Source organism: Bos grunniens, chromosome 22, assembly GCF_055505025.1.
Source record: "Bos grunniens cultivar Pamir isolate PY7600 chromosome 22, Bosgru_T2T1.0, whole genome shotgun sequence".
In the NCBI taxonomy this organism is placed as follows: domain Eukaryota; kingdom Metazoa; phylum Chordata; class Mammalia; order Artiodactyla; family Bovidae; genus Bos; species Bos grunniens.
Window position 1 is genome coordinate 25,470,858 of NC_141186.1, and position 26,308 is coordinate 25,497,165.

The 26,308-nt window shown below is 37.6% G+C and overlaps 1 protein-coding gene across 1 annotated transcript in view; it reads right to left on the reverse strand.

Moving 5' to 3' along the window:
* CNTN6 (contactin 6) overlaps window positions 1-25,773 on the reverse strand; it is a 260,095-nt gene extending 234,322 nt beyond the window's left edge. The window contains exon 1 of the mRNA XM_086366672.1: window positions 25,638-25,773. Coding sequence (XP_086222798.1) covers window positions 25,638-25,692 — 55 coding nt within the window. The 5' untranslated portion in view covers window positions 25,693-25,773. The remainder of the gene's footprint in view (window positions 1-25,637) is intronic.
* Window positions 25,774-26,308: the final 535 nt, after the last annotated feature.

Genomic DNA, 26,308 nt, shown 5'->3' on the forward strand with positions numbered 1-26,308 from the left:
TCCTGTTGTCATATATGGATGTGAGAGTTGGACTGTGTAGAAGGCTGAGCGCCAAAGAATTGATGCTTTTGAACTGTGGTGTTGGAGAAGACTCTTGAGAGTCCCTTGGACTGCAGGGAGATCCAACCAGTCCATTCTGAAGGAGATCAGCCCTGGGATTTCTTTGGAAGGAATGATGCTGAAGCTGAAACTCCAGTCCTTTGGCCACCTCATGTGAAGAGTTGACTCATTGGAAAAGACTCTGATGCTGGGAGGGATTGGGGGCAGGAGGAGAAGGGGACGACAGAGGATGAGATGGCTGGATGGCATCACTGATTCGATGGACGTGAGTCTAAGTGAACTCCGGGAGTTGGTGATGGACAGGGAGGCCTGGCGTGCTGCGATTCATGGGGTCGCAAAGAGTCGGACATGACTGAGCAACTGAACTGAACTGAACTGAAAATTGAAGAATTTTGAATAATATACGTGAATAAGAATATTATAAGTACCCTTTTATAATAGAACTTAAGATGACTATAACCTATGCCATGTATATAACTTGAGAGGTCTAAGAAAATACACAAAAGAGTTAAGTATTTGATAATTTATCAAATCAAAATCTTTGGTGATGTTTAGAAATTTAGAATGGTCAAGGTTTATCAAATAAAGTGGAAAGTTTTGGGTCAATTTTCTGACCAGTTTGGAGGGGAAAATGCCTCAGCTTGTCAAGTCATCTATTTAACTAGTAAAACCCTTAAAATCTATTTAAAAACTCCTGAAAATCTATTTATTTAAAAAATAATGTAAACCCACTTGAAAATTTAGAAAGTACAATAAAGAAATAAAATTCACTGAAATTCTACTGCTCAGAATGACTTTTCAAACTCAACTCTGAAACTTGACCATACAGCTCTTTCATATTATTTTTAGCCTCTTTTAAATATGGTCTATGCTAAAGAAATATGAATAATTCTCATCATTATCTGCAACATCCCTGAATAGCTAAATATCCAGTCAAAATCTGGATCATCACATAAGCACTGAGGATTAAAGTTGGACATGGACAGAATATGGTGAGCTGAGAGTGTGAATTCTAAATTCAATCTATGCTAAAATGCAACTTGTTACTTATCTGCCATGTTTCCTTGAGCAAGTCATTTACGATCTACAATTTTTATTTCCTTATCTACGAAATGGGAATAGTAACAATGCATGGGGCTTCTCTGGTGGCTTAGATGGTAAAGAATCGACCTGCAGTGCAGGAGATTTGGGTTTGATCCCCGGATCAGGAAGATCCCTTGGAGATAAGAATGGCATCCCACTTCAGTATCCTTACCTAGAGAATTCCATGGACAGAGGAGCCTGGCATCTAGACAGTGTATGGGGTTGCAAAGAGTTTGACATGACAGAGTAACTGAACATGCATGCAAAGAAGATGTGTGAAAATACCCTATATTCTTCATAGCACAGTATATGTTTCTATTAGAAAGTGACATCTCTGTAGCCTTATTACAGATTGATGCCTTTCCACACCTGTTTGCACTTTTCTTTCTTTGGGTAAAAGCACTAAAAATCATGGTCAAATCAATAATAAGTCAACTCAGAGGCAGAGTGATTTAAAGCTCTTTCAGTCCTTAGTTCCTGCGTGAGAAATAACACATGCCCTCATTTTAAAGCATGGAACTTGAGGAAATAGGGCCAAGGTTAGCTTTGGGGGACAGAGAAAGGTTTAAAAGAAGTTAGGGTAATTAAGAAGGGCTGGAGAGAAAAGCTGCTAGGAGAAAGGATCAGTGCTCTTCCATGGGAGCTGTAAGAATAACAGCCAAGACCCACTCCACTCCCTCCACTGCTTATTTAACTTGTATGTGGAGTACATCATGTAACATGCCAGGCTGGATGAAGCACAAGCTGGAATCAAGATTGCTGGGAGAAATATCAATAACCTCAGATATGCAGATGACACCACCCTTATGGCACAAAGTGAAGAAGAACTAAAGAGCCTCTTGATGAAAGTGAAAGAGGAGAGTGAAAAAGTTGGCTTAAACCTCAACATTGAAAAAACTAAGATCATGGCATCTGGTCCCATCACTTCATGGCAAATAGATGGGGAAACAATGGAAACAGTGACAGACTTTATTTCCTTGGGCACCAAAATCACTGTAGATGGTGACTGCAGCCCTGAAATTAAAAGATGCTTACTCCTTGGAAAAATAGCTATAACCAAACAAGACAGCATATTAAAAAGGAGAGACATTACTTTGCCAATAAAGATCCATTTAGTCAAAGCTATAGTTTTTCCAATGGTTATGTATGGATGTGAGAGTTGGACTATAAAGAAAGCTGAGCTCTGAAATTGATGTTTTTGAACTGTCATGTTGGAGAAGACTCTTGAGAGTCCCTTGGACTGCAAGGAGATCCAACCAGTCCATCCTAAAGGAAATCAGTCCTGAATATTCATTAGAAGGATTGATGCTGAAGCTGAAACTCCAATACTTTGGTCACCTGATGCAAAGAACTGATTCATTGGAAAAGACCCTTATGCTGGGCAAGGTTGAAGGTGGGAAGAAAAGGGGATAACATAGGATGAGATGGTTGGATGGCATCACCAACTTGATGGACATGAGTTTGAGCAAGCTCTGGGAGTTGGTGATGGACAGGAAGCCTGGCATGCTGCAGTCCATGGGTTCACAAAGAGTCAGACATGACTGAACTATTTAACTGAACTGAATATGGGCTCAGAAGGTTGATTTTTAGCCCCTAAGTTACTGAACCATCTATACATCTGAGAGTTGGAAAAAACATGAATATTAATGGAATAATTGGCAACCACATTGATGAATGGAGAAAAAAGTTACAACTTTTTTTTTACAATGTATGAGAATTTTTCATGAAGAATTATTTTATTCTTCAGTAAATAGTCAACAAAATGGCTGGAACAAATGTGTAGGGTATAGCAAACACTGAAAAATCATGAAGGATCAGATTTCGTTGATGCTAAAATGTCACGTGTGTGAGAAACCCAAGGTTTACTGATGTGGTTAAGGGTTAATCTTTCCAACAGTGAAAATAGAAAGGCTCAGAATGTGCTAGATGTTATTATTCATTTAAGTCTTTCATCTCACTATTATTTTCATATAAATTTGATAAATTATAGACAGATTTCAAAAGTTAAGGTCAAATCTTTAAAAATCTGATATTAAAAAAATTACTATGTACCTGATTAGCAAGATAAAAGTGAATCATCTAAATCTCCATATGTATGTATTTATATATAAAATGAGTTATCCAAGTATAGAAATAGCAGAATTTTCAACTCAAGCCTTCATAAAAATTCTGCTGTCAGCCAGAATATGGAAGAAGCCTAGGTGTCCATCAACAGATGAATGGATAAAAAAGTTTGGCACATATATACAATGGAATATTATTCATGCATAAAAAGGAGCGAATTTAAGCAGTTGAACTGAGGTAGATAAGCCTAGAACCTGTTATATGGAGTGAAGTCAGAAAGAGAAAAACAAAAATCATATACTAATGCATATATACAAAATCTAGAAAAGTGGTACTGATGAATGTATTTGCAGGGCAGGAATAGAGTTGCAGACATAGAGAACAGACTTGTGGGCACATTGTGGGAAGAAGAGGGTGGAATGAATTGAGCAAGTAGCATTGAAATATATATATTACCATAGGTAACACATATAGCTAGTGGGAAGTTGCTATATAAAACAAGGAGCTCATCCTGGTGTTCTGTGAGGACCTAGGGGGTGGGACAGTGGTGGGTGGGTGGGAGGGAGGCTCAAGAGGGAGGGATTACATGCATACATATGGCTGATTCATTTTGCTGTACAGCAGAAATCAACATAACATTGTAAAGCAATGATCCTCCAATTAAAAAACAACAGCAACTCTGCAGTTCTTAAGAATAGTATCAATGAAAGTCAAATGGCTGGTGTTTTAAACACAAACCAAGTAAGAAATAGCAAACATCACTAGTTATAAGGGATTTTATTACTTATATCATCTTAAGAATTCCTGCCTAATAAATTCTCTTTTAACTTTGTTACTTTAAAAAAAAATTATCATTTAAATGGTAGGTTTTTAAACAGTCCATTTGTTTCATTAATGTATGTGGCTTTTCTGTGTGCCATTTGTATTTGTCTTCCTATGGCCAGACACTTCTGTTCTTGTCTTACAAAACTATGGACTGAATGTCTATTTGCTTAGTCCTGAAGAAGTATTGCTTATACAGTATTAGATTCAATTTTTTCCAGAGAGAAACTGAATAATTTAAGGAAGTGAACATGAAGGTAGTCACATTTATTGGCAGAGAGCCAGATTAAAGGCCTCCTGTAGGCATTTAACTATTATATTATTGGGGTCTAATGAGCCACTTTCTCCCACTGTATTAATTACTCTTGAGAAATAAACTTGAGACTAAAATTATCAGATACTTTTCCTGTCACTATTTTCACATAATGTCAACTGACAAATGTAGTTATATTATTCTCAAAACTTCTTTCAAAGTAATTGATTCTTAAAACTTGAATCAAGCTATTTCTACAGTTTATTCCAATCAAGGAAAAAAAAAAACAAACTGTTTTGTCAGTGTTTTGGCATAACATGCCATTTTATAAATGGAGTAGCCTTAAATTGGATCTGGAGAAAATGTACTGTCCTCCAAATAGTCAGGAGTCTGTGATAAGGGGGACAATGAAAAGTATGTATGATTGCCTGAATTTTACTCAATTTCAAAAACATAATTTCTGCTGAATTGAGAACCAGAGTAATTGAACTACCTGAGAAAGAAAACCACAAGAATGGAATATGCACTGTGACCAAGATTTCCTCAAAGAGGATGATGTATCACACAGCAAATCCATGAAAATTGGCAGGTGTAATGTACCTGCTTTGCTCAAGGATCCCAGAAGCACATAATGGATATTCCTTTGGGTTGGAGTGTGATGAATATTGAGCATATCACAACCCACACTCTGCCTATGGTCCTGTTCAGATTTATTGTTAGCATAATAGCACCTTTAGGAATGAAACACCAGTCTATATTTTTAAGTCAAGTGACATTTTTGCAATTTCTAATAGAGATGGTCCAATTTAGAAATGCTGAAAACCATATTTTTATGCAATGCTTACTGATAAAGGTAGCTGTGTGATTATCAAATCTTTTTCAAAAGTAACTCACCTTCAAACCCTAAGTGAAATTGTGTTCAAAGACTGATAACAATGTAGAAAAACCTTGTTTTGTCAGCATTGGAAGGAAATGATTGTTATGCAGACAAAATATTCTTTGGGCAATGTAGGCCCATACTAGAAAGGAATGTGGGAAATTGTGTTTTTAACTTGAAGTCTTTGAGGAAGAGGCTCAAGTTTTCTATGAAGCTGAGGACTTCATGTAATTTTTCTTTTTGTGTGCTTAGTTGCTCAGTTGTGTCCAACTCTTTGCAACCCCATTCTTCAGGCAAGAATACTGGAATGGGTTGCCATGCCCCCCTCCAGGGGATCTTCTCAACCCGGGGATCAAATCCAGGTCTCTGCATTTGAGATGGACTCTTTACCATCTGAACCACCCTTTTAGGGGGTACTTTAATAGTGACTTTCTAGGTGGTGCTAGTGGTAAAGAACACGACTTCCAATGCAGGAGACACAAGAGACACAGGTTCAATCCCTGGGCCAGGAAGATCCCCTGGAGGAAAGCATAGCAACCCACTACAGTATACTTGCCTGGAGAATCCTGTGGACAGAGGAGCCTGAAGGGCTGTATTCCATGGGATCGCAAAGAGTCGAACACAACTGAAGCAATTCAGCACACATCCACAACTGTTATGCCACAAATGGAAAATAACATAGGGGGATTAATATATAATTTTTTCTACCTAAAACTTTCCTGAGATTTAAAATCAAACTCATTACCATGACCAGCAAGACACTATACAGTCTGACTTTTGTCAATCCCTTTCATCTCAATTTGTCCATTACATGAGAGCCATGATTCTTTCTTAGACTTCCCCAAATATCAAAATTGTCCTTCACTCAGGGCCTCTGCACTTGCTGTTCAGGTGCCCAGCACTTCTCCAAATCTTTCTATGGCTGGCTTTTTCCATTACTTCCACCTCAAATCAGTCACCTCCATGAAAGACCATCCCTTAGGACCCTATAAATGGTGTCAGCACCTAGTCATACCACTGGCCTTACTCTCATCAGTCTTTTTTTTTTTTTTACTATCTTCAATGGATTTTTTACTGTCTGAATTAACATTTATTACTTGTCCACTTTCTTTCTACGTCTAGTAGAATAGAGGCTCTATGTAGACTAAGCTATTTCCAGTTGTATATATGACTGCATCTTTCCTACCTAGAACACTGCCTAATGCACAGTAAAGACTCAAAAAATATTTTAAAATAAATGAATAGTTGGCTGACCTCTCAAAGTAAGCCCCTAAGACCACTTAAATGTAACCCAATATTCAAAAATACTTTTAGAATCTTATTGGATATTATTAGAATCTACTTTTGGGCATAAGTGGTTTAATTACAACATGTAATTTGGTCTCAGATAGGTACTTTTTTCTTTTAAGACAAATCATGGAACTTGCCTGGTGATCCTGTGGTTAAGAGGCCACACTTTTACTGAAGGGAGCATGGGTTTGCTTGCTGGTCAGGGAACTAGACCCCACATGCCATGCAGCATGGCCAAAATATTTTTTAATTTAATAAATAAATAAATCATGATATAAAGTGAACACATGAATCGAATCCTAGTTTGCAAAGCTAACTAATACAGTTTGCTTAGACTGGCAACCCACTCCAGTGTTCTTGCCTGGAGAATCCCAGGGACGGGGGAGTCTGGTGGGCTGCCGTCTATGGGGTTGCACAGAGTCGGACACGACTGAAGTGACTTAGTAGTAGAAGTAGACGCACAATCTACACAGGCATAATTTTAGTACTGTTAGTTGCAGAAGTAGCACATTAAACATACAGCCAATGTTATTTTAATATTATTGGGTAGCAGATACCCAGTGACACTGGGTTATAAATAATCTAAACATTTAAAATCTTTTATGCTGTATTTTACCTCAGGATATATTTGTTCATTCCTTTTCCAGTTTGAGGGTCATCATTCAAGTAAATCTTCGATATCTCTGCTCGATTTTTATAGTGGCCCCCTAAGACTTCTCCCTATTTAAGGGCATCCGCGACATCCTTTCTAAGGCATAGCTTATTGACAGCGACTCCTGTGCAGACAAACGTTCATAAGGCACAGCTGATTTTGTCATTACTCTGTGTCAAGACCTTCACGGATCCCATTTCCTATGAAGTTCAAACTGTCTAATCAAGCATTCAAATTCAATTTCCTTTAACAAATATTGAAAGTTCTCCAATTAATTCCATCTCACCTGTGTCATGAGCCATGTCTTCCTTTGCTCTCCTTCATGTATCCTTCATTTAAGTCAGACTGCACTACTAGTGAGACCTCTGCAGTTTTTGCTGTTTTTTTTAAATCCCCAAGTCTCCCCTCATCTGATTGTTTTCATCTGCATTGTCTTTCTTGAGATTGATTTCCTCTTAAATGAAAGTATATCCAATGTTTCTCAGCTGTTCCTCAATGTTTCTCCAATGTGACCTCCACTCTGAATAAACCCCCAAACAGCCAAAATTCTTTCTCCTTAGCTCTTAAGAGGACTTTTATCATTTCCACACCCTTCACTTAAAAGAGATAATTTTCTCAAATATATAGTTATTCTGAGAAATATACATTTGCCCTTGCTGAAAATAAGATGATAATCATGGAATGCCTAGTTGTAAAGGGAAAAGAAAGACTAACCTTTAATATTTGATTAGTTATACATTATATTTGGTGCTTTCTAGTATAAAGAGTTTCATGTGCAGTGTTTCATCTGAGTTTGAAACTACACAAGTGAAGGATTATTACCTTTATTCTATCAATGGGGAGATCAGAAATATAGAACTCGTCAAGGACCACGTGACTAGACGTGTCAGAGTTTATGATGAGAATCCAATACTCAGATGAAATGTGTGCTTAGCATTTGTTCAAGACTTTCATTCTTGACATAAAGTTAAATTTACCTAACACTTGGCTTTTTCAAATTGCTGTCCATTATGTACAAAGGCTAGCTTCTGCTCAGAGTATAGTATGACTTAGATACTTATGCAAATTTTATGACAAATACAAAAATAGTAGTTGTAAACATATGCACCAATATATCTGTATTTATGCTATATGCATTATAAAATGCACATAAAAATTAAAAGTAACAAAAGCATTAGACAAAATAGAAGAGTACAGAACTTCTAACATTTTCTTTCCTCAATACCAATAGTTAATTCTGTATTCTCTCTATGTACAAACTACCTCATTTCAAAGACTATGCACTTTAAAGATTAAAAAAAAAAAATTCTCCAAAGTGGAAGAGTTGTCAGGGAAACAGAAAACCATCTGTATTTACAGAAATTTTCAATTCACCAGAATAACAGAGGAATTTGAGATAGAAATGTAGTCACATTTGTAAAACCATGAATAATGCAAAAGTTGGTGAACTTGTGAAAACATAGATTAACATATCTTGTTTCATTAAAATATATGCAAGCCTTAAAAACACCTTTGCGATCCTACAGATATTGTTCAAAATTGTACTTATGTATGTATCAACTGCATATAGCTGTGTAACAATCACACCCCTCCAAACTAGTGCTTTAAAACAACTCCCTGTTTTTTTGTGATTCTGCAGTTTGCCTGGATATTTTCTCTGCTGGTTTCACTGAATTAGAATCAGAGAAAACTAGAGCCTGGACAGTGAAGGAGAGGCTAAACTACCCAGGGCTTCCTAAGTCATGATAGGAAGCTAGATTTTGCTCAAATATAACATGATCTTTTTGGACTATATTATAATTTGTTTCATTTCCTTTTGCTTATATCAGTAAATAGCACATTAGCATATTTTAAACTAGTATAATTTGACAGATTAATTAAACGATATGGAAAAATTCTGGTTCTCAAACTTCACATTGGAATCACATGAGGACCTTTCAAAATATTGTGACAAATTGCTGTCCTCAGCAGTTCAGATTTAATCATGTTCAGTTTGATTATTGCAATTGAATATGAACATAAGTTCAATGAATTTGTACAAATTGAACCCACCTAAGGTAACCAGCACTCAAGTCAGGATGCAGACCATGGCTGTCTTTCAAGAAGACCTGCCAATCACAGTTAAGACAGACAAGAATAACCTCTATCTGCCTTCTAATTACCTAGATTAGTTTTACATTTTATATGCAAATTATATGTAATACAAAACATGTAGATCATATATATTTATTGATAATGTATTTAGCCAGGGATGTGCTGCAACCAACTTGTGGCAGCTCTTGGGAGCTGAGTGATATCCTTAGGAATTTTGTAAGCAAGTTATTAAGCACAGACATTATTCAAAGTTAAATTATGCCATCTTAAAAGTAAAATAATTATATTAAAAATAATATATATTCAAAACTCATTACTTCTGATTAGTGCATTTTACTATTATTCATAGTGTTGAAGTGGTTTATATGTATAAGACATATAAAATGTATAGTATCTGTTATGATGCTAATCCTGTATCATGAAGAACTACTGTATCTATCCATATCCACATTCATGGTGATGTCATGTTAGCTTGAAATCAGCCATGAGAATATTTACACACAAAAACTGGCAAACATCACAAACCAGATCTTGATTTAGTGCTGATGCTGAAAGAGCTTTCAGTAAATAAATAATTTGTATGAGGGTGAGAAACTAGGATTATATAACATATCGGACTTAATAACAGTACAATTACAGTTGGTGGATTGGAATCCAACTCTGTCAAGTTATGTTGAACTGAAATGAGATTGGCTCAAGGTATATGCATTCAGTACAGTTTCACAAAAGACTTCTGTGAGAATAAAATGACTTTATGGAATTTATATTTAAGAGTACTGTACATTTTATTTTTTTGTTGTTCAGTCACTCAGTCATGTCCAACTCTTTGCAACCCAATGGACTGCAGCATGCCAGTCTTTCCTGTCCTATACCATCTCTTGGGCTTTGCTGAAACTCATATCCATTGAGTCAGTGATGCCATCCAACCATTTCATCCTCTGTCATCCCATTCTCCTGCCTTCAGTTTTTCCCAGCATCAACGGTCTTTTCCAATGAGTCAGTTCTTCTAATCTGGTGGCCAAAGTATTGGAGTTTCAGTTTCAGCATCAGTCCTTCCAATGAATATTCAGACATGATTTCCTTTAGATAGGCCGTCCAAGGGACTCTCAATAGTCTTCTCCACCACTACATTTTGAAAGCATCAATTATTTGGCGCTCAGCCTTTTTTATTGTCTAGCTTTCACATTTGTACATGAGTACTGGAAAAACCATAGCTTTGACTACATGGACCTTTGTAGGCAAAGTAATATCTTTGCTTTTTAATACATAAATTTCACAATTTTATTTCAATTCTCTGCTAACATACATTGTATTAATAAAATTGATAATAAACATATATATGTACACATACATGGATGCACGTGTATAGATATACAAACACATATATATGTATTAGTCAGTCAGTCACTCAGTCATGTCCGACTCTTTGAGACCACACGGACTGCAGCACGCCAGGCCTCCCTGTCCATCACCAACTCCTGGAGTTTACTGAAGCTCATGTCCATTGAGTCGGTGATGCTATTTAACCATCTCATCCTCTGTCATTCCCTTTTTCTCCCACCTTCAATCTTTCCCAGCATCAGGCTCTTTTCAAATGAGTCAGGTTTTCTCATCAGGTGGCCAAAGTATTGGAGTTTCAGCTTCAGCATCAGGTGTTTCAATGAATATTCAGGACTGGTTTCCTTTAGGATGGACTGGTTGGATCTCCTTGCAGTCCAAGAGACTCTTAAGAGTCTTCTCCAACACCACAGTTCAAAAGCATCAGTTCTTCAGCTCTCAACTTTCTTTATAGTCCAACTCTCACATCCATACATGACTATTGGAAAAACCATAGCTTTGACTAGATGGACCTTTGTTGGCAAAGTAATGTCTCTGCTTTGAAATATGCTATCTAGGTTGGTCATAACTTTTCTTCCAAGGAGCAAGCGTCTTTGAATTTCATGACTGCAGTCACCACCTGCAGTGATTTTGGAGCCCAAGGAAATAACGCCTGTCACTGTTTCCATTGCTTCCTCATCTATTTGCCATGAAGTGATGGGACCAGATGCCATGATCTTAGTTTTCTGAATGTTGAGTTTTAAGGTAACATTTTCACTCTCCTCTTTCACTTTCATCAAGAGGCTCTTTAGTTCTTCACTTTGTGCCATAAGGGTGGTGTCATCTGCTTATCTGAGGTTATTGATGTTTTTCCTGGCAATCTTGATTCCAGCTTGTGCTTTATCAGCCTGGTATTTCTCATGATGTACCTTGCATATAAGTTAAATAAGCAAGGTGACAATATACAACCTTGATGTAGTCCTTTCCCGATTTGGAACCAGTCTGTTGTTCCATGTCCAGTTCTAACTGTTGCTTCCTGGCCTCTGACCCTATGGAGGGTAGCCTACCAGGCTCCTCTCTCCATGCGGATACTCCAGGCAAGATACTGGAGTAGATTGCCATTACCTTCTCTAGGGGATCTTCCTGATCCAGGGATCAAACATGGGAATCCAACATTGCAAGCAGACTCTTTACCCTCTGAGCCAACAGGGAAGCCTCTGCATACAGATATGTGTATATATGTGTACACAAACTTTTTTTCAGAGAGGGCGTTGTTAAACATCTGCTAGAATGCTGCTTCATTTAACCATTAAAAAAATCAGCCATTTTTAAAATCAACAAATTGAGGGAAGGCGCCAAGATGGCGGAGGAGTAGGACGGGGAAAACACTTTCTCCCCCACAAATTCATCAAAAGAGCATTTAAACGCCGAGTAAATTCCACAAAACAACTTCTGAATGCCGGCAGAGGACATCAGGCACCCAGAAAAGCAACCCAATTCCTCGAAAGGAGGTAGGAAAAAATATTAAAGACAATAAAAGAGACAAAAGAGGGAGGGACGGAGTTCCGTCCCGGGAAGGGAGTCTTAAAAAGAGAGAAGTTTCCAAACACCAGGAAACCTTCTCACTGCCGAATCCGTGCCGAGCTTTGGAAGCACAGAGGACAACATAACAGGGAGAAAAAATAAATAAACAATTAAAACTCGCAGATTGCGAGCCCTACGGTAACTCCTCCAGCGGAGAAGCAGCGCAGACGCCTGCATCCGCCATTAGCAAGCGGGGGCTGGGCAGGGAGGCGCGGCACGGGCTGCATCGCTTAGAGTAAGAATCTGGCCCGAATACCCTGAGCGCTATCTGAGCGAAATAATTTGGGCTAGCAAACCAGACTGTGGGATATCTACCATGCGAAAAGCCAGCCCTAACCTAAGACACCGCCAGCCCGCGTACGGAACAAAGGACTAAACAGAGGTAGCCGGCTGCAAACCTTCCCCCTCCGCTGACAGGCAGCCAGAGCCGGAAGGGGGCAATCGCAGCCCCAGAGAGACATTATCTATAAAACTGGCTTCTTTGCTAACTAAAACTTATTGGGGGTCTGGACGGTCAACATCTGCCTGAGAAGGTGCGCCGGTTTTACACCCAGATAACCAAGTGGCGGGGAGGCGATAAGTCGCAGCATTGGCGCTCGCCAAACACCTCATCACCTGAGCTGCTCGGACCTGGGAAGAGCACAAAACGCAGCCCCAGCTGAGTCTGCGCCTCTGAGGACTACCTGAGTGCCTGAACCTGAGCGGCTTGGACCTGGGAGGTGCATGCAACCCAGGGCCAGCCTCGGATTGTTCCCGGCGGAACAACCTAGAGCCTGAGCAGTGTGGGCAGGGAGGCTACACGCGCCGTGAGCGGGGGCAGACCCAGTGTGGCTGAGGCACTGCGAGCGCACGCCAGTGTCATTTGTTAGCAGCATCCCTCCCTCCCTCCCCATAGCGCGACTGAACAAAGAGAAGAAATACAGCTCCACCCACCAGAACACCGACACAAGCTTCCCTAACCAGGAAACCTTGACAAGCCACCTCTACATACCCACACACAGCGAGGAAACGCCACAGTAAAGAGAACTCCACAAACTGCCAGAATATAGAAAGGACTCCCAAACTCAGCAATTTAAACAAGATGAAGAGACAGAGGAATACCCAGCAGATAAAGGAACAGGATAAATGCCCACCAAACCAAACAAAGGAGGAAGAGATAGGGAATCTACCTGATAAAGAATTCCAAATAATGATAGTGAAATTGATCCAAAATCTTGAAATTAAAATGGAATCACAGATAAATAGCCTGGAGACAAGGATTGAGAAGATGCAAGAAAGGTTTAACAAGGACCTAGAAGAAATAAAAAAGAGTCAATATATAATGAATAATGCAATAAATGAAATTAAAAACACTCTGGAGCCAACAAATAGTAGAATAACAGAGGCAGAAGATAGGATTAGTGAATTAGAAGATAGAATGGTAGAAATAAATGAATCAGAGAGGATAAAAGAAAAACGAATTAAAAGAAATGAGGACAATCTCAGAGACCTCCAGGACAATATTAAACGCTACAACATTCGAATCATAGGGGTTCCAGAAGAAGAAGACAAAAAGAAAGACCATGAGAAAATACTTGAGGAGATAATAGTTGAAAACTTCCCTAAAATGGGGAAGGAAATAATCACCCAAGTCCAAGAAACCCAGAGAGTCCCAAACAGGATAAACCCAAGGAGAAACACCCCAAGACACATATTAATCAAATTAACAAAGATCAAACACAAAGAACAAATATTAAAAGCAGCAAGGGAAAAACAACAAATAACACACAAGGGAATTCCCATAAGGATAACAGCTGATCTTTCAATAGAAACTCTTCAAGCCAGGAGGGAATGGCAAGACATACTTAAAATGATGAAAGAAAATAACTTACAGCCCAGATTATTGTACCCAGCAAGGATCTCATTCAAGTATGAAGGAGAAATCAAAAGCTTTTCAGACAAGCAAAAGCTGAGAGAATTCTGCACCACCAAACCAGCTCTCCAACAAATACTAAAGGATATTCTCTAGACAGGAAACACAAAAATGGTGTATAAACTCGAACCTAAAACAATAAAGTAAATGGCAACGGGATCATACTTATTAGTAATTACCTTAAACGTAAATGGGTTGAATGCCCCAACCAAAAGACAAAGACTGGCTGAATGGATACAAAAACAAGACCCCTACATATGTTGTCTACAAGAGACCCACCTCAAAACAGGGGACACATACAGACTGAAAGTGAAGGGCTGGAAAAAGATTTTCCATGCAAATTGGGACCAAAAGAAAGCAGGAGTCACAATACTCGTATCAGATAAATTAGACTTTAAAACAAAGGCTGTGAAAAGAGACAAAGAAGGTCACTACATAATGATCAAAGGATCAATCCAAGAAGAAGATATAACAATTATAAATATATATCCACCCAACATGGGAGCACCGCAGTATGTAAGACAAATCCTAACAAGTATGAAAGGAGAAATTAACAATAACACAATAATAGTGGGAGACTTTAATACCCCACTCACACTTATGGATAGATCAACTAAACAGAAAATTAACAAGGAAAAAAAAAAAAAAACATGTATCTATAAAGCTCACTAAAGCAAAGCACAGTAAAATGAGGTATGGCAATAAAAGGCATTAAATTTATCAAATAAAAAAATAAATAAAGTGCTGAAAAAAAAAAAATAAAAAAATAAAATCAACAAATTATTTATTCATTTATTTATTTTTGGCTGTGCTGGGTCTCTGTTGCTGTGCGGGCTTTTCTCTAGTTGTGATGACTAGGGGCTACTCTCTAGTTGCATTGTGCAGGCTTTTCTTTGCAGTGGCTTGCTGTGGAGCAAGGTTCTTGGGTGCTCAGACTGCAGTAGTTGTGGTCCCAAGCTCTAGAGCACAGCCTCTATAGTTGTGACACACTAGCTTAGTTGCTCTGCAGCACGTGGGATCTTCCTGCACCAGGTTTTGAACCCAAGTCACCTGCATTGGCCAGTGAATTCTTTACTGCTGAGCCACCAGGGAAATCTTAGCCATTTTTTTAGTGGAAGTATATCATGTTTATAGATTTAATAGAGATCCCGATGATGGTGACCTCAGGAATACACACACACACACACACACATATACACACACACACACACACATATATATACATGAAAATGAAGGTGCCATTGATCAGTCATGTCCAACTCTACAACCCATGGACTGTAGCCCACCAGGGCTCCTCTGTCCAAGGAATTCTCTAGGCAAGAATACTGGAGTGGGTTGCCATTCCCTTCTCCAGGGGATCTTCCCGGCTCAGGGATTGAACCTAGGTCTCCTGCATTGCAGGCAGATTTTTTACCATGTGAGCCACAAAGGAAGCCTACATATATACATATATATATGTATATATATATATATATAATATATCCAGAAAAATATATATCATATGTATCAATATATTAAATATCAATTTTCTACATAGAGAAAATTGACATTGTAATTGCTTTTGTTCCTTTTAGCATTAATTTAGGTCTTATTTTGTTTACAGAATTAGTGCTGATTTCAGGAACAAAGATAACAGATTTTGACCATGCCAAAAAAATTTCAGTCTGAAAATGTACCTAATAGGTTATCAGAAAAACAGAAAATAGGATTTCTTTCCCTCTTTGCTACTTAAAAAAAAAAATCAAACTTGCATTTTCAAAAACTTGCAGAAGTTGTCTACTCACTTTTCCAGACTCACAATGAAGAAATTTGGTATATACAGAATTAAACCAACATTTGAATAAACAAACAAACTCTACCCAAATGCTCTGACCAGCTCTACAACCAGTTTTCAACCTTGAGCCTGGAAACAATGTCAGTTTATTTCAAAAAAAGAGCAGGAAGATTTGTTTGTTTCAGTTTGTGTGTTTTACCTGTATGTGTATGCATGGGAATTAATAGAAAGCACTTATATTAAAGAACACAGAAGGGTTCCATTTTTATTAAGAGCTTTACACGGCTGCAATATACAGGTGGAGATGGAGGTGCAACCCCTCATTTTCACACAGAATCACCAATAATTGAGGGAAGAGTGCTTTCTGGGAACAAATTATCAAAATCTACTGGGTGGCCACAGCATCTTTTAATAATTGCTAAATGTCCTTTTACTTTATACTCCTTATGTAGCATTGCTAAACTGAATGGCTTCCCAGGTGACTCAATGGTAAAAAACCTGCTTGCCAATGCAGAAGATGCTAGACGGGCAGGTTTGTTCCCTGGGTGGAGAAGATGCCCCAGAGGAGGAAATGGCAAACCACTCCAATATTCTTGCCTGGAGAATTACCATGGACAGAGAAGCCTGGCGGGCTACAGTCCATGGGGTCACCAAGAGTCAGACCGACTAAATGACTGAGTGTGCACACCAAACTGAATCCAAGGCCAAAGGTATAATTTAATTTATCTAAGTTCGTGGCCACACACTTATTTTACTTATCCAGACTCAGAGTCTCTCTTAAATAGAATTGCCAAATGATTTGCTGTTGTGTGATAAAATATTTGCAGAAGCTGGATCATGCTTTGTGTTTGAGAACACATTTCCAGAGTCCAAAGCATGTGAGGACTGATGATGCAGATGGGCTGTTCAGGGAACTGGTTCCAAAAAAACATCTTCTATTCAACTGCCAGGTTTCTCCGTACCCTTGCACCTGTCCATTGCCTATAGTTTTACAACATTGAAATCACTCCAAATGTAGGTGTAGAAAAAAAAGAAAGAAAAGGGATACTGAAGAAAAATGAGACCAGGAACAATAATCTACACCTGGGGATTAGAGTCTCAGCCTATTTCCGCTTTGGCCCTTGATAACATTAGCATTTATCATCTCTATAACAGTAGACAGCCATAACCCTTTACAGTCCTGATATTCAATGATTTTAAGATGAAAATCATTACACAATTTTACTATTTTTTTCACATAACATAGGAGGACCGTACTGCTTCTTTTAGCTAAAAGGCACCTTGGGACTCATATTTGAATTGATTTATCCATCTCATGCTATCCCCTTGGGTAATTAGGAATGAATTTCTCTGTGCTGTTCTTTTATCAAACATTTTCTGATTGTTATTTTGAAATTATTTTCAAGAGCATCACTGATAGAGTTTAGTCACAGATGGGTAATGGTTTTTAAACTCTACTGCCGTTGTCAAGTTGTTGAATGCTACGATTCTGTGGCTAAGGTTCTGTTATATCCAAATTCCAACTTTCAAAGCTCATTGATTAGTCTGCCTGTCCATCAGTGTGGTCAATTGGTTAACTCAGTGAGATGCTCAGACATTCCAAACAAACTATTAATGTGAAGAGACAGTCTGAAACACATATTTAGCAGCTGATGTGTTAAGAAGGTAAACACTAAGACAATCTATAGTTGTTGGATTCTACTTGATTACACTACTGATTATTTTCATTAGAAAAATGAGTGATAATCAGAAGAAATCCTAATTCAGAGATAAGAGAGAACAATAACATTAGCTTAGCTAAAACTAAGTTCCCAAATTTCCCTTCCCTATAGAATTCTGGATTTCTGAATTCTGGGGTTGATTTTCTTTTTTAATTGGATGAAATTTGGGAAGAGGAAATGACAAGGTTCTCTGAAAGCCACATGGAAGTAACTGTGGTGAGAGAGAGATTTTGAGAAACTGAGAGAGGGTCCCTGTCTCCTTTCTCGTATCTAGCTTTTGACCCAACTGCTAGCACTGCTGACCAAGAGTGATCCTAAGTCTGCTGTCAGCTTCAGAGATGATAGTGGACATGAAGTTCTCCTCATGTCCTCTCTGGCAGCTGCATCTGTTGCCTTTCCAGATCCACTTGCAATGTCTGACTTACCACCTGCCCCAGTGCCCTGAGGGCTTGTTGATGACATTACATTTGGGCCCTTAGTACTCCAGTTTCCCTCACAACTGTACAAGATCTTCATTCTGAAATAAACCCCCTATACTGTAGTATCCACAGTGAGCTTGCTTTCTGACTAGTTCAGTTCAGATTTATTATAATTGATGGGAGAACACTATCCACATCACAGAACCACCAAGTGTGGTTTTCCCCGTGATGCTTAATGGAATTTGAGGTTCTCAGAGAACCTGGATTTTCCAAGTACAAGGTGACTGCTATAGTGAATAAATACTTTGCAAATAGTATCAAAGCATAATACTCACAATGATGATATTTTTATCTCAGTTTCTATGTATAGAAGCCTATTATTTTCCCATGCCATTTAATTCTCAGGTAGCAGTCCCTATTTAACTACCCTAACCTCTTTTAACCTTTCAGTTCAGTTCAGTCGCTCAGTCGTGTCCAACGTTTGCGACCCCATAGACTGCAGCACACCAGGCCTCTCTATCCATCACCAACTCCCGGAGTTTACTCAAACTCATATCCACCAAGTCAGTGATGCCATCTAACTATCTCATCCTCTGTCGTTCCCTTCTCCTCCCATCTTCAATCTTTCACACCATCAGGGTCTTTTCCAATGAGTCAGGTCTTCACATCAGGTGGCCAAAGTATCGGAGTTTCAGCTTCAGCATCAGTTCTTCCAATGAATATTCAGGACTGATCTCCCTTAGGTTGGACTGGTTGGATCTCCTTGCAGTCCAAGGGACTCTCAAGAGTCTTCAACACCACAGTTCAGAATCATCAATTCTTCGGCGCTCAGCTTTCCTTATAGTCTAGATCTCACATCCATACATGACTACTGGAAAAACTATAGCTTTGATTAGGTGGACCTTTTTCAGCAAAGTAATGTCTGATCATAGCTTTCCTTCCAAGAAGCAAGCATCTTTTACTTTCATGGCTGTAGTCACCATCAGCAGTGATTTTGAAGCCCAAGAAAATAAAGTCTCTCACTGTTTCCACTGTTTTCCCATCTATTTGCCATGAAGTGATGGGAACAGATGCCATGATCTTAGTTTTCTGAATGTTGAATTTTAAGCCAACTTTTTCCACTCTCCTCTTTCACTTTCATCAAGAGGCTCTTTAGTTCTTCTTCACTTTCTGCCATAAGGGCTATGTCATCTGCATATCAGAGGTTATTGATATTTCTCCCTGAAATCTTGATTCCAGCTTGTGCTTTACCGAGCCCAGCATTTTGCATGGTGTGCTCTGCATATAAGTTAAATAAGCAAGGTGACAATATACAGCCTTGATGTAGTCCTTTCCCTATTTGGAACCAGTCTGTTGTTCCATGTCCAGTTCTAACTGTTGCTTCTTGACCTGCATATAGGTTTCTCAAGAGGCAGGTAAGGTGGCCTGGTATTCCCATCTCTTTAATAATTTTCCACAGTTTGTGGTGATCCACACAGTCAAAGGATTTGGAGTAGTCAATAAAGCAGAAGTAGATGTTTTTCTGTAACTCTCTTGCTATTTTGATGATCCAACAGATGTTGGAAATTTGATTCCTAGTTCCTCTGCCTTTTCTAAGACCAGCTTGAATATCTGGAAGTTCACGGTTCATGTACTGTTGAAGCTTGGCTTGGAGAATTTTGAGCATTACTTTGCTAGTGTGTGAGATGAGTGCAATTGTGTGGTAGTTTGAACATTCTTTGGCATTGCCTTTCTTTGGGATTGGAATGAAAACTGACCTTTTCCAGTCCTGTGGCCACTACTGAGTTTTCCAAATTTGCTGGCATATTGAGTACAATACTTTCACAGCATCATTTGAAATAGCTCAACTAGAATTCCATCATCTCCACTAGCTTTGTTCATAGTGATGCTTCCTAAGGCCCCCTTGACTTCACATTTCAGGATGTCTGACTCTAGGTGAGTGATCACACCTTGTGGTTATCTGGGTCATGAAGATCTTTTCTTTTTGTATAATTCTTCTGTATATTCCCGCCACCACTTCTTAATATCTTCTGCTTCTGTTAGTTCCCTATCATTTCTGTCCTTTATTGAGACCATCTTTGCATGAAATGTTCCCTTGGTAGCTCTGATTTTCTTGAAGAGATCTCTAGTCTTTCCCATTCTATTGTTTTCCTCTATTTCTTTGCACTTATCACCGGGGAAGGCTTTCTTATCTCTCCTTGCTATTCTTTGGAACTCTGCATTCAAATGGGTATATCTTTCCTTTTCTCCTTTGCCTTTAGCTTCTCTTCTTTTCTCAGCTATTTGTAAGGCCTCCTCAGACAACCATTTTGCCTTTTTGCATTTCTTTTTCTTGGGAGTGGTCTTGACCACTGCCTCTTGTACAATTTCCATCCATAGTTCATTAGGCACTCTGTCTATCAGATCTAATCCCTTGAATCTATGTTTCACTTTCACTGTATAATCCTAAGGGATTTTATTTAGGTCATACTTGAATGGTCTATTGGTTTTCCCTACATTCTTCAATTTAAGTCTGAATTTGGCAATAAGGAGTTCATGATCTGAGCCACAGTCAGCTCCCAGTCTTGTTTTTGCTAACTGTATAGAGCTTCTCTATCTTTGGCTGCAAAGAATATAATCAGTCTGATTTCGGTATAGACCATCTAGGGATGCCCTTGGGTAGAGTCGTCTCTTGTGTTTTTGGAAGAGAGTTTTGTTATGACTAGTGTGCTGTCTTAGCAAAACTCTGTTAATCTTTGCCCTGCTTCATTCCGTACTCCAAGCCCAAATTTGCCTGTAACTCCAGGTATCTCTTGACTTCCTACTTTTGCATTCCAGTCCCCTATGATGAAAATCATATCTTTTGGGGGTGTTAGTTCTAAATGATCTTGTAGGTCTTCACAGAACTGTTCAACTTCAGGTTCTTTGACATTAGTGGTTGGGGCATAGACTTGGATTACTGTGATATTTGAATGGTTTGCCTTGAGTCCATATAAAGCCTCTTGACTCTTTTTATCCTTCCAGGGAAAAAATTGTGCCTTTTCTTCATCTTCATATTTGCTGTGTTCCTCATGCCCAGCAGGGAGTAGGCATTAATCCCCTAAGAATTTCTATTGCTAATAGAGCTTCACTTATCATCACTAATTTACATTAAAAACAATTTTGACCTTATCAGAGAAGATTCTTTTCATCAAGGGACAGAATTTCAATGGAAATTAGCATAAAATAGGAAAAAGACACCTGGTACTTAAAGTTTCAAAGGTAAAGTGAAGAAATGGTGCCATTATTCCCTTGGTTTGTTCTGTGTCTGTGTTAATTTCATTTCCAGGCCAATTTTTCTGTCAGAGCAGTCCCTGGTACCTCTTTGTACTAACTGTTGTTGCTGCTCAGTTGCTAAGTTGTGTCCAACTCTGTGACCCCAGGACTGTAGCATGCCAGGATTCTCTGTCTTCTACTATAACCCTGAGTTTGCTCAAATTCATATTCATTGTGCCCGTGGTGCTATCTAACTGTCTCAGCCTCTGCCACCCTATTCTTTTACCATCAGTTTTTCCCAGCATCAGAGTCTTTTCCAATGAGCCAACTGCTGCTGCTGCTGCTAAGTCGCTTCAGTCGTATCCGACTCTGTGCGACCCCATAGACGGCAGCCCACCAGGCCCCGCCGTCCACAGCACAAATGTGATGACTTTATGTCGTTTCATTTTAGCAAATGCCCAGGGATTTGTTCAGATATAATATTTCCTGAACCAAATACTATGGTGAAGGACGATGGGATATACCAATTGGCTGATTATGAAGTTATGTCACTCTCCTTTCAACTACAAAGACTGATAGAAAACAGTGGTTTGCTGAGGAAAATCTAATATATTTTTTCAGAGGAAGCAGAAATGGATTGGAGGTTGACAAAAACAGCAGATGTCCTCTTAGAACATTTCCATGTTATATGCTCTCTACTATGATATTCAAATAGCAAGCTATACTTTCTCTATTGAAATTATTGGCTGACTTGCTGAGTTCCATTTTTAGGCTATACGCTGAAGAATACAGGGACCATGGCCCTCTTACTGTGAAGGTCAACATCTAGTTCAGTGCTCGGCATATCTAAGGTACTAAAACTATCTGTTGAATTTAGTGGAATATTTACAAACCATCTGTTAGGGGATGGAGAAACAGCAGAGAATAAAACATATGGAAATGTTTGCTCTCATGAAGTTCACATTCAAGTAGGGCATAGTTTGAAACTTCCAAATGTTGCTAGAGTTCCATCTCTAAAATTCTATGACAAGACATCAAAACATGGGAAATTCATGACTTAATTTTTTCTACTTGATGATAATCCAAATAGGACCAATAACATTGAATCTAATTCACTCATTTGTTCATTTAACACTATTTACTGAATCCCTACCACATGCCAGGAACATACAGTGCCAGCTCTTCTGGAGCTTAAAGTTTAGTGAGGAAGAAACTTATTACATTAGTTTCCTATGGGTTCTCTAAAAATTACACCTTAGTGATTTAGAACGACACACATATATTTTCTCACATTTCTGGAAGTCCCAAGTCCAAAATGGATTTCACAGGATGGAAACCAATGTATGTTTTCTTCAAAGACAAAATACCTCTTTCCTTGTCTTTTCTAGCTTCTTGAGCTTCATTTCTTGGCTCATGGTCCCTTCCTATATATATTTAAGGTTGGTAGCAAAGATCTGATGTCTCTTTCTCCTCTTTCATCATATTGCATTCTGCTCTGTGCCAAATTTCCTTTGTCACCATCTTACAAGAGCATTTCGATTTCCTATGCAGTTATTCCGGGATAGTCTATCCATCTCAAGATCTTTAACTTAATCCCATCTGCAAAATCCATTTTGCTACTTAATGCGAAAGTCACAAGTTCCAGATACTAGGTCCTAGGTATCCATGGGAAAATTATTTAGTCTACCACACACATTAATGAAGTGATTAAAAACCCTGAAGTCTCAGCTGGTAAGGAATCTGTCTGCAATGTGGAAGACCTGAATTCAATCCCTGGGTTGAGAAGATCTCCTGAAGAGAATGGCTACCGTCTCCAGTATTCTGGCCTGGAGAATCCCATGGATGTATAGTCCATGCAGTTACAATGAGTCTGATATGACTGAGTGACTTTCACACGTAATTAGCAATCATGTATCTTAATTAAATGGTTGTCTCATAATATTAAAAAAATACTAAAATAGAATACTAGAAATTTTAAATATCCATAATTTCAAAAATATTCCAGAACCATAACATATGCCTGGATAGATTATGGTTCATCATAAAAACTTAAAGGCCAATGTCCATAGTAATAGGGTTAGATACAGTTAATTAACAACAACAACAAATAGGAGATGCGATAGGGTAAAATTTTAAATTTTAATTTAAAGTTTGGAGAGAATTAAAAAGTCATTGTTTTGAAAAGATTGTAACAGTAAAAAATAGGAAGGAAAAGCACATAATTGTGAAAGATTTGTTGGTCTTTCAGAATGAATCAAAATCAATTTTTGGAAAATAAGAAGTTATTATATGTGTACGTTTGTGTGTGTGTGTGTGTAGAAATAGCACTGCATTATTAGGGAACTGAGTTTTCTAAACTAACATAGTATATAGTATCTGCAAGTGGGGAGATACACCATGAAATCTTAAAATAAAACAAAACAAACAGATTCAAAGCAACGCTCTCCTGTGTATATGATTGTCAGCATTCTTACCTCTGTGGCAATGTTGCTCAGATTATCTTATTTAAATAGCTGTGGTTTTAAAAAAAAGATACAATCTGTTCTTTCATAAGAAAATTGTACACCAAGGACACATGATTATTTTTTGCTTTAGGATAAAGCAAAAGGACATGCCGAATCACATCCAACTTGGAAAAATAAGACGTAACAGAACTGGAAGATCTCTCAGATGATACGTGGTCTGAGAATAATAATTTATTTTAATTTAACATAAAAGATCTTCTAGATATACTGTGCTGATTCAGTATAGATATTTAAAGGGCAAAATGTTAACCTAAAATTTTGACAGGAAACTGAAACTGCAGGATAAGAATATAATTTGTATTCACATATGTATAATTTGGGGGCACTTTGATGACTCTGGTTTTGTTTTCATCTATTACAAAAAATATTATATAACTCTGATTCTTTGTTACAGAGAATTAGAAGTGATATGAATCAAAATAATGTAATAACTTTGAATAAACACAACGATAGCACTTCTAGCCACTGGATTCTCTAGTAGTAAAAATATCTTTATTTACATGTTTTTCTGATTCTAATGGTTATGTTTTGCATATTTTAACCTTTTTATACCTTTTAAAATTAGAAACGTTTCCACTTCTTAGAATTGTTTTTGAATATTTGCCTCTTACAATTACCATGTCTCTGACTCATGTGTTACTGTGTTTGTTCCTATGTTACTCCTAATATATTAGGGCTTTGGAATGAATATGGGAAACTTTGGTAGTACGCACTACCACAGTTGGTGGGAAGCAGTATGTTTTGATAGAAGAGTTGCTCTGACAATTAGATGACTGAGACAGTGTTCATGTTGTGTGGTGACTCACACAGGTAAGCTTGAAATTTCAGAATAGAATTCTGTGTTCTTAGTAGAACTATGGTTGACTATATTCAAAGTTAGTCACTATTATCTGCTTTACTGTTTCCATACCCCTTTACAGTGTAATTTTGTTGTTTTTCTATCAAGAGATGGAGTATATTCTTATATTTCTTGAATCTGATAGTGTGACTGGGAATGGTTAAAAGAATGCAGCAGAAATGGCATTGTGTCAGTTGCAAGTCTTAACATTAAAAAACCTTGCCTACTTCTGATTTCTCTTGGAATTTTGAGCAGACATATATGAAGGACCACAGACTTACAGAGGATAAAAGAGCACTTGGTTCGGGGCAGAGACAGCCCAGTGGTCTCTATTAGCAGACTAGCTAGGTCCCAGATGACGCAGTAGCTTAACCACAGATGTAAAGCACTCAGGCAAAATCAAAAGAATAGGCCAGTTGAGCCTACTTAAAATTGCCCATCTATATATTTTTCAACTAAATACATGGTTATGTGTTATTTTCATCCATTCAGATTTGTGATGGTTTGTTGCATGACAAAAGCTATCTGATACACAGACTTCATACTTAGGGTGAATGAAAGAATGTATCATTGACATGGATAGGAAAAAAACTCTAAACTTATTCTACTTCTGATATGACACTCTATATTACTTTATCTTCTATACTGATATAGCTTTAATCCATACCAAATTCCAAATTTGAAGAAAATATATATATTTCTATTTTAATTTTTAAAGACCACTCTAAAGGAAACAAAAAAATTATTCTTCATTGTTTATTGATGACAAAATTTACTTAATCACATCCTTTTACTATAAAAATTTCATACTTGACAATTTATAACTGAAATCATCTTAGTTCTGTTTAAAAATGGCACTTGATTAATTTTTTTTAAGGATTAAACTCTATATTACCCATAGAGGTTACCTTCAAAATTTTATCATTTAGTTATTTAAATAGTGTAAGTATTAGATTGGACAAAAAGTTCTTCTGGGTTTTTCTGTAAGATGTTATGGGAAAACATGAAAGAACTTTTTTGCCAACCCTATATTATGTATTTGAAAATTGCTTCACCTGTAGAAAAAATAAAATGCCAATAGATTATCAATCAGAACTCATAATAATAGAACTCTTTACCTGCGGAAATGTTTATGAGTGACATCAGAATTACCAGTTTCCATAGCAACCTCATTTCCACTTTCTAAGGTCAAAATTTCTCCCATACAATCAGCCAGAAAGAAAATGTCTATCTTCCAGTCAGTATTTCAAGAGTCTGAAAGAAAAAGAAAATTGTCATGAAATGACAAATGCAAAAATATACATATTCTTACGTATATATAAATTGTTGCATACTGGCTCAAATTCATATTTAAATATTATTAATCTAAATAAGGTAACCTAAAAGTCTACTTTTTACATGCATGTATAATTTGCAAAGTTTTCATAATTTCAGCTCATATTCCCATAATTTAAATTCATACCTTAGATATACATTACATTTGCTATAAAATTTTCTATAGCAGTTAATAGGCTGAAGTGCCATTCAATTGATTGTATTCTTGTGGATGAAAACTTTCATGAGTATAATTTTAAATTTGACTTTTTAAAATGTTAGAGAGGTTTAAAGACATATTAAATCAACTCCCACAATTCTGTTGGTGTCTTTTACTTTTTATTTTATACCATTAGGAATAAGGTAAAATTTTGCTTTATCTTTTATATAACAGTGACTTTACACATTTCATGGATTGTTTTTTAATCAGTATTATTGAGAATATACTCATTGAGAAGCATTATCTTTACTAGAC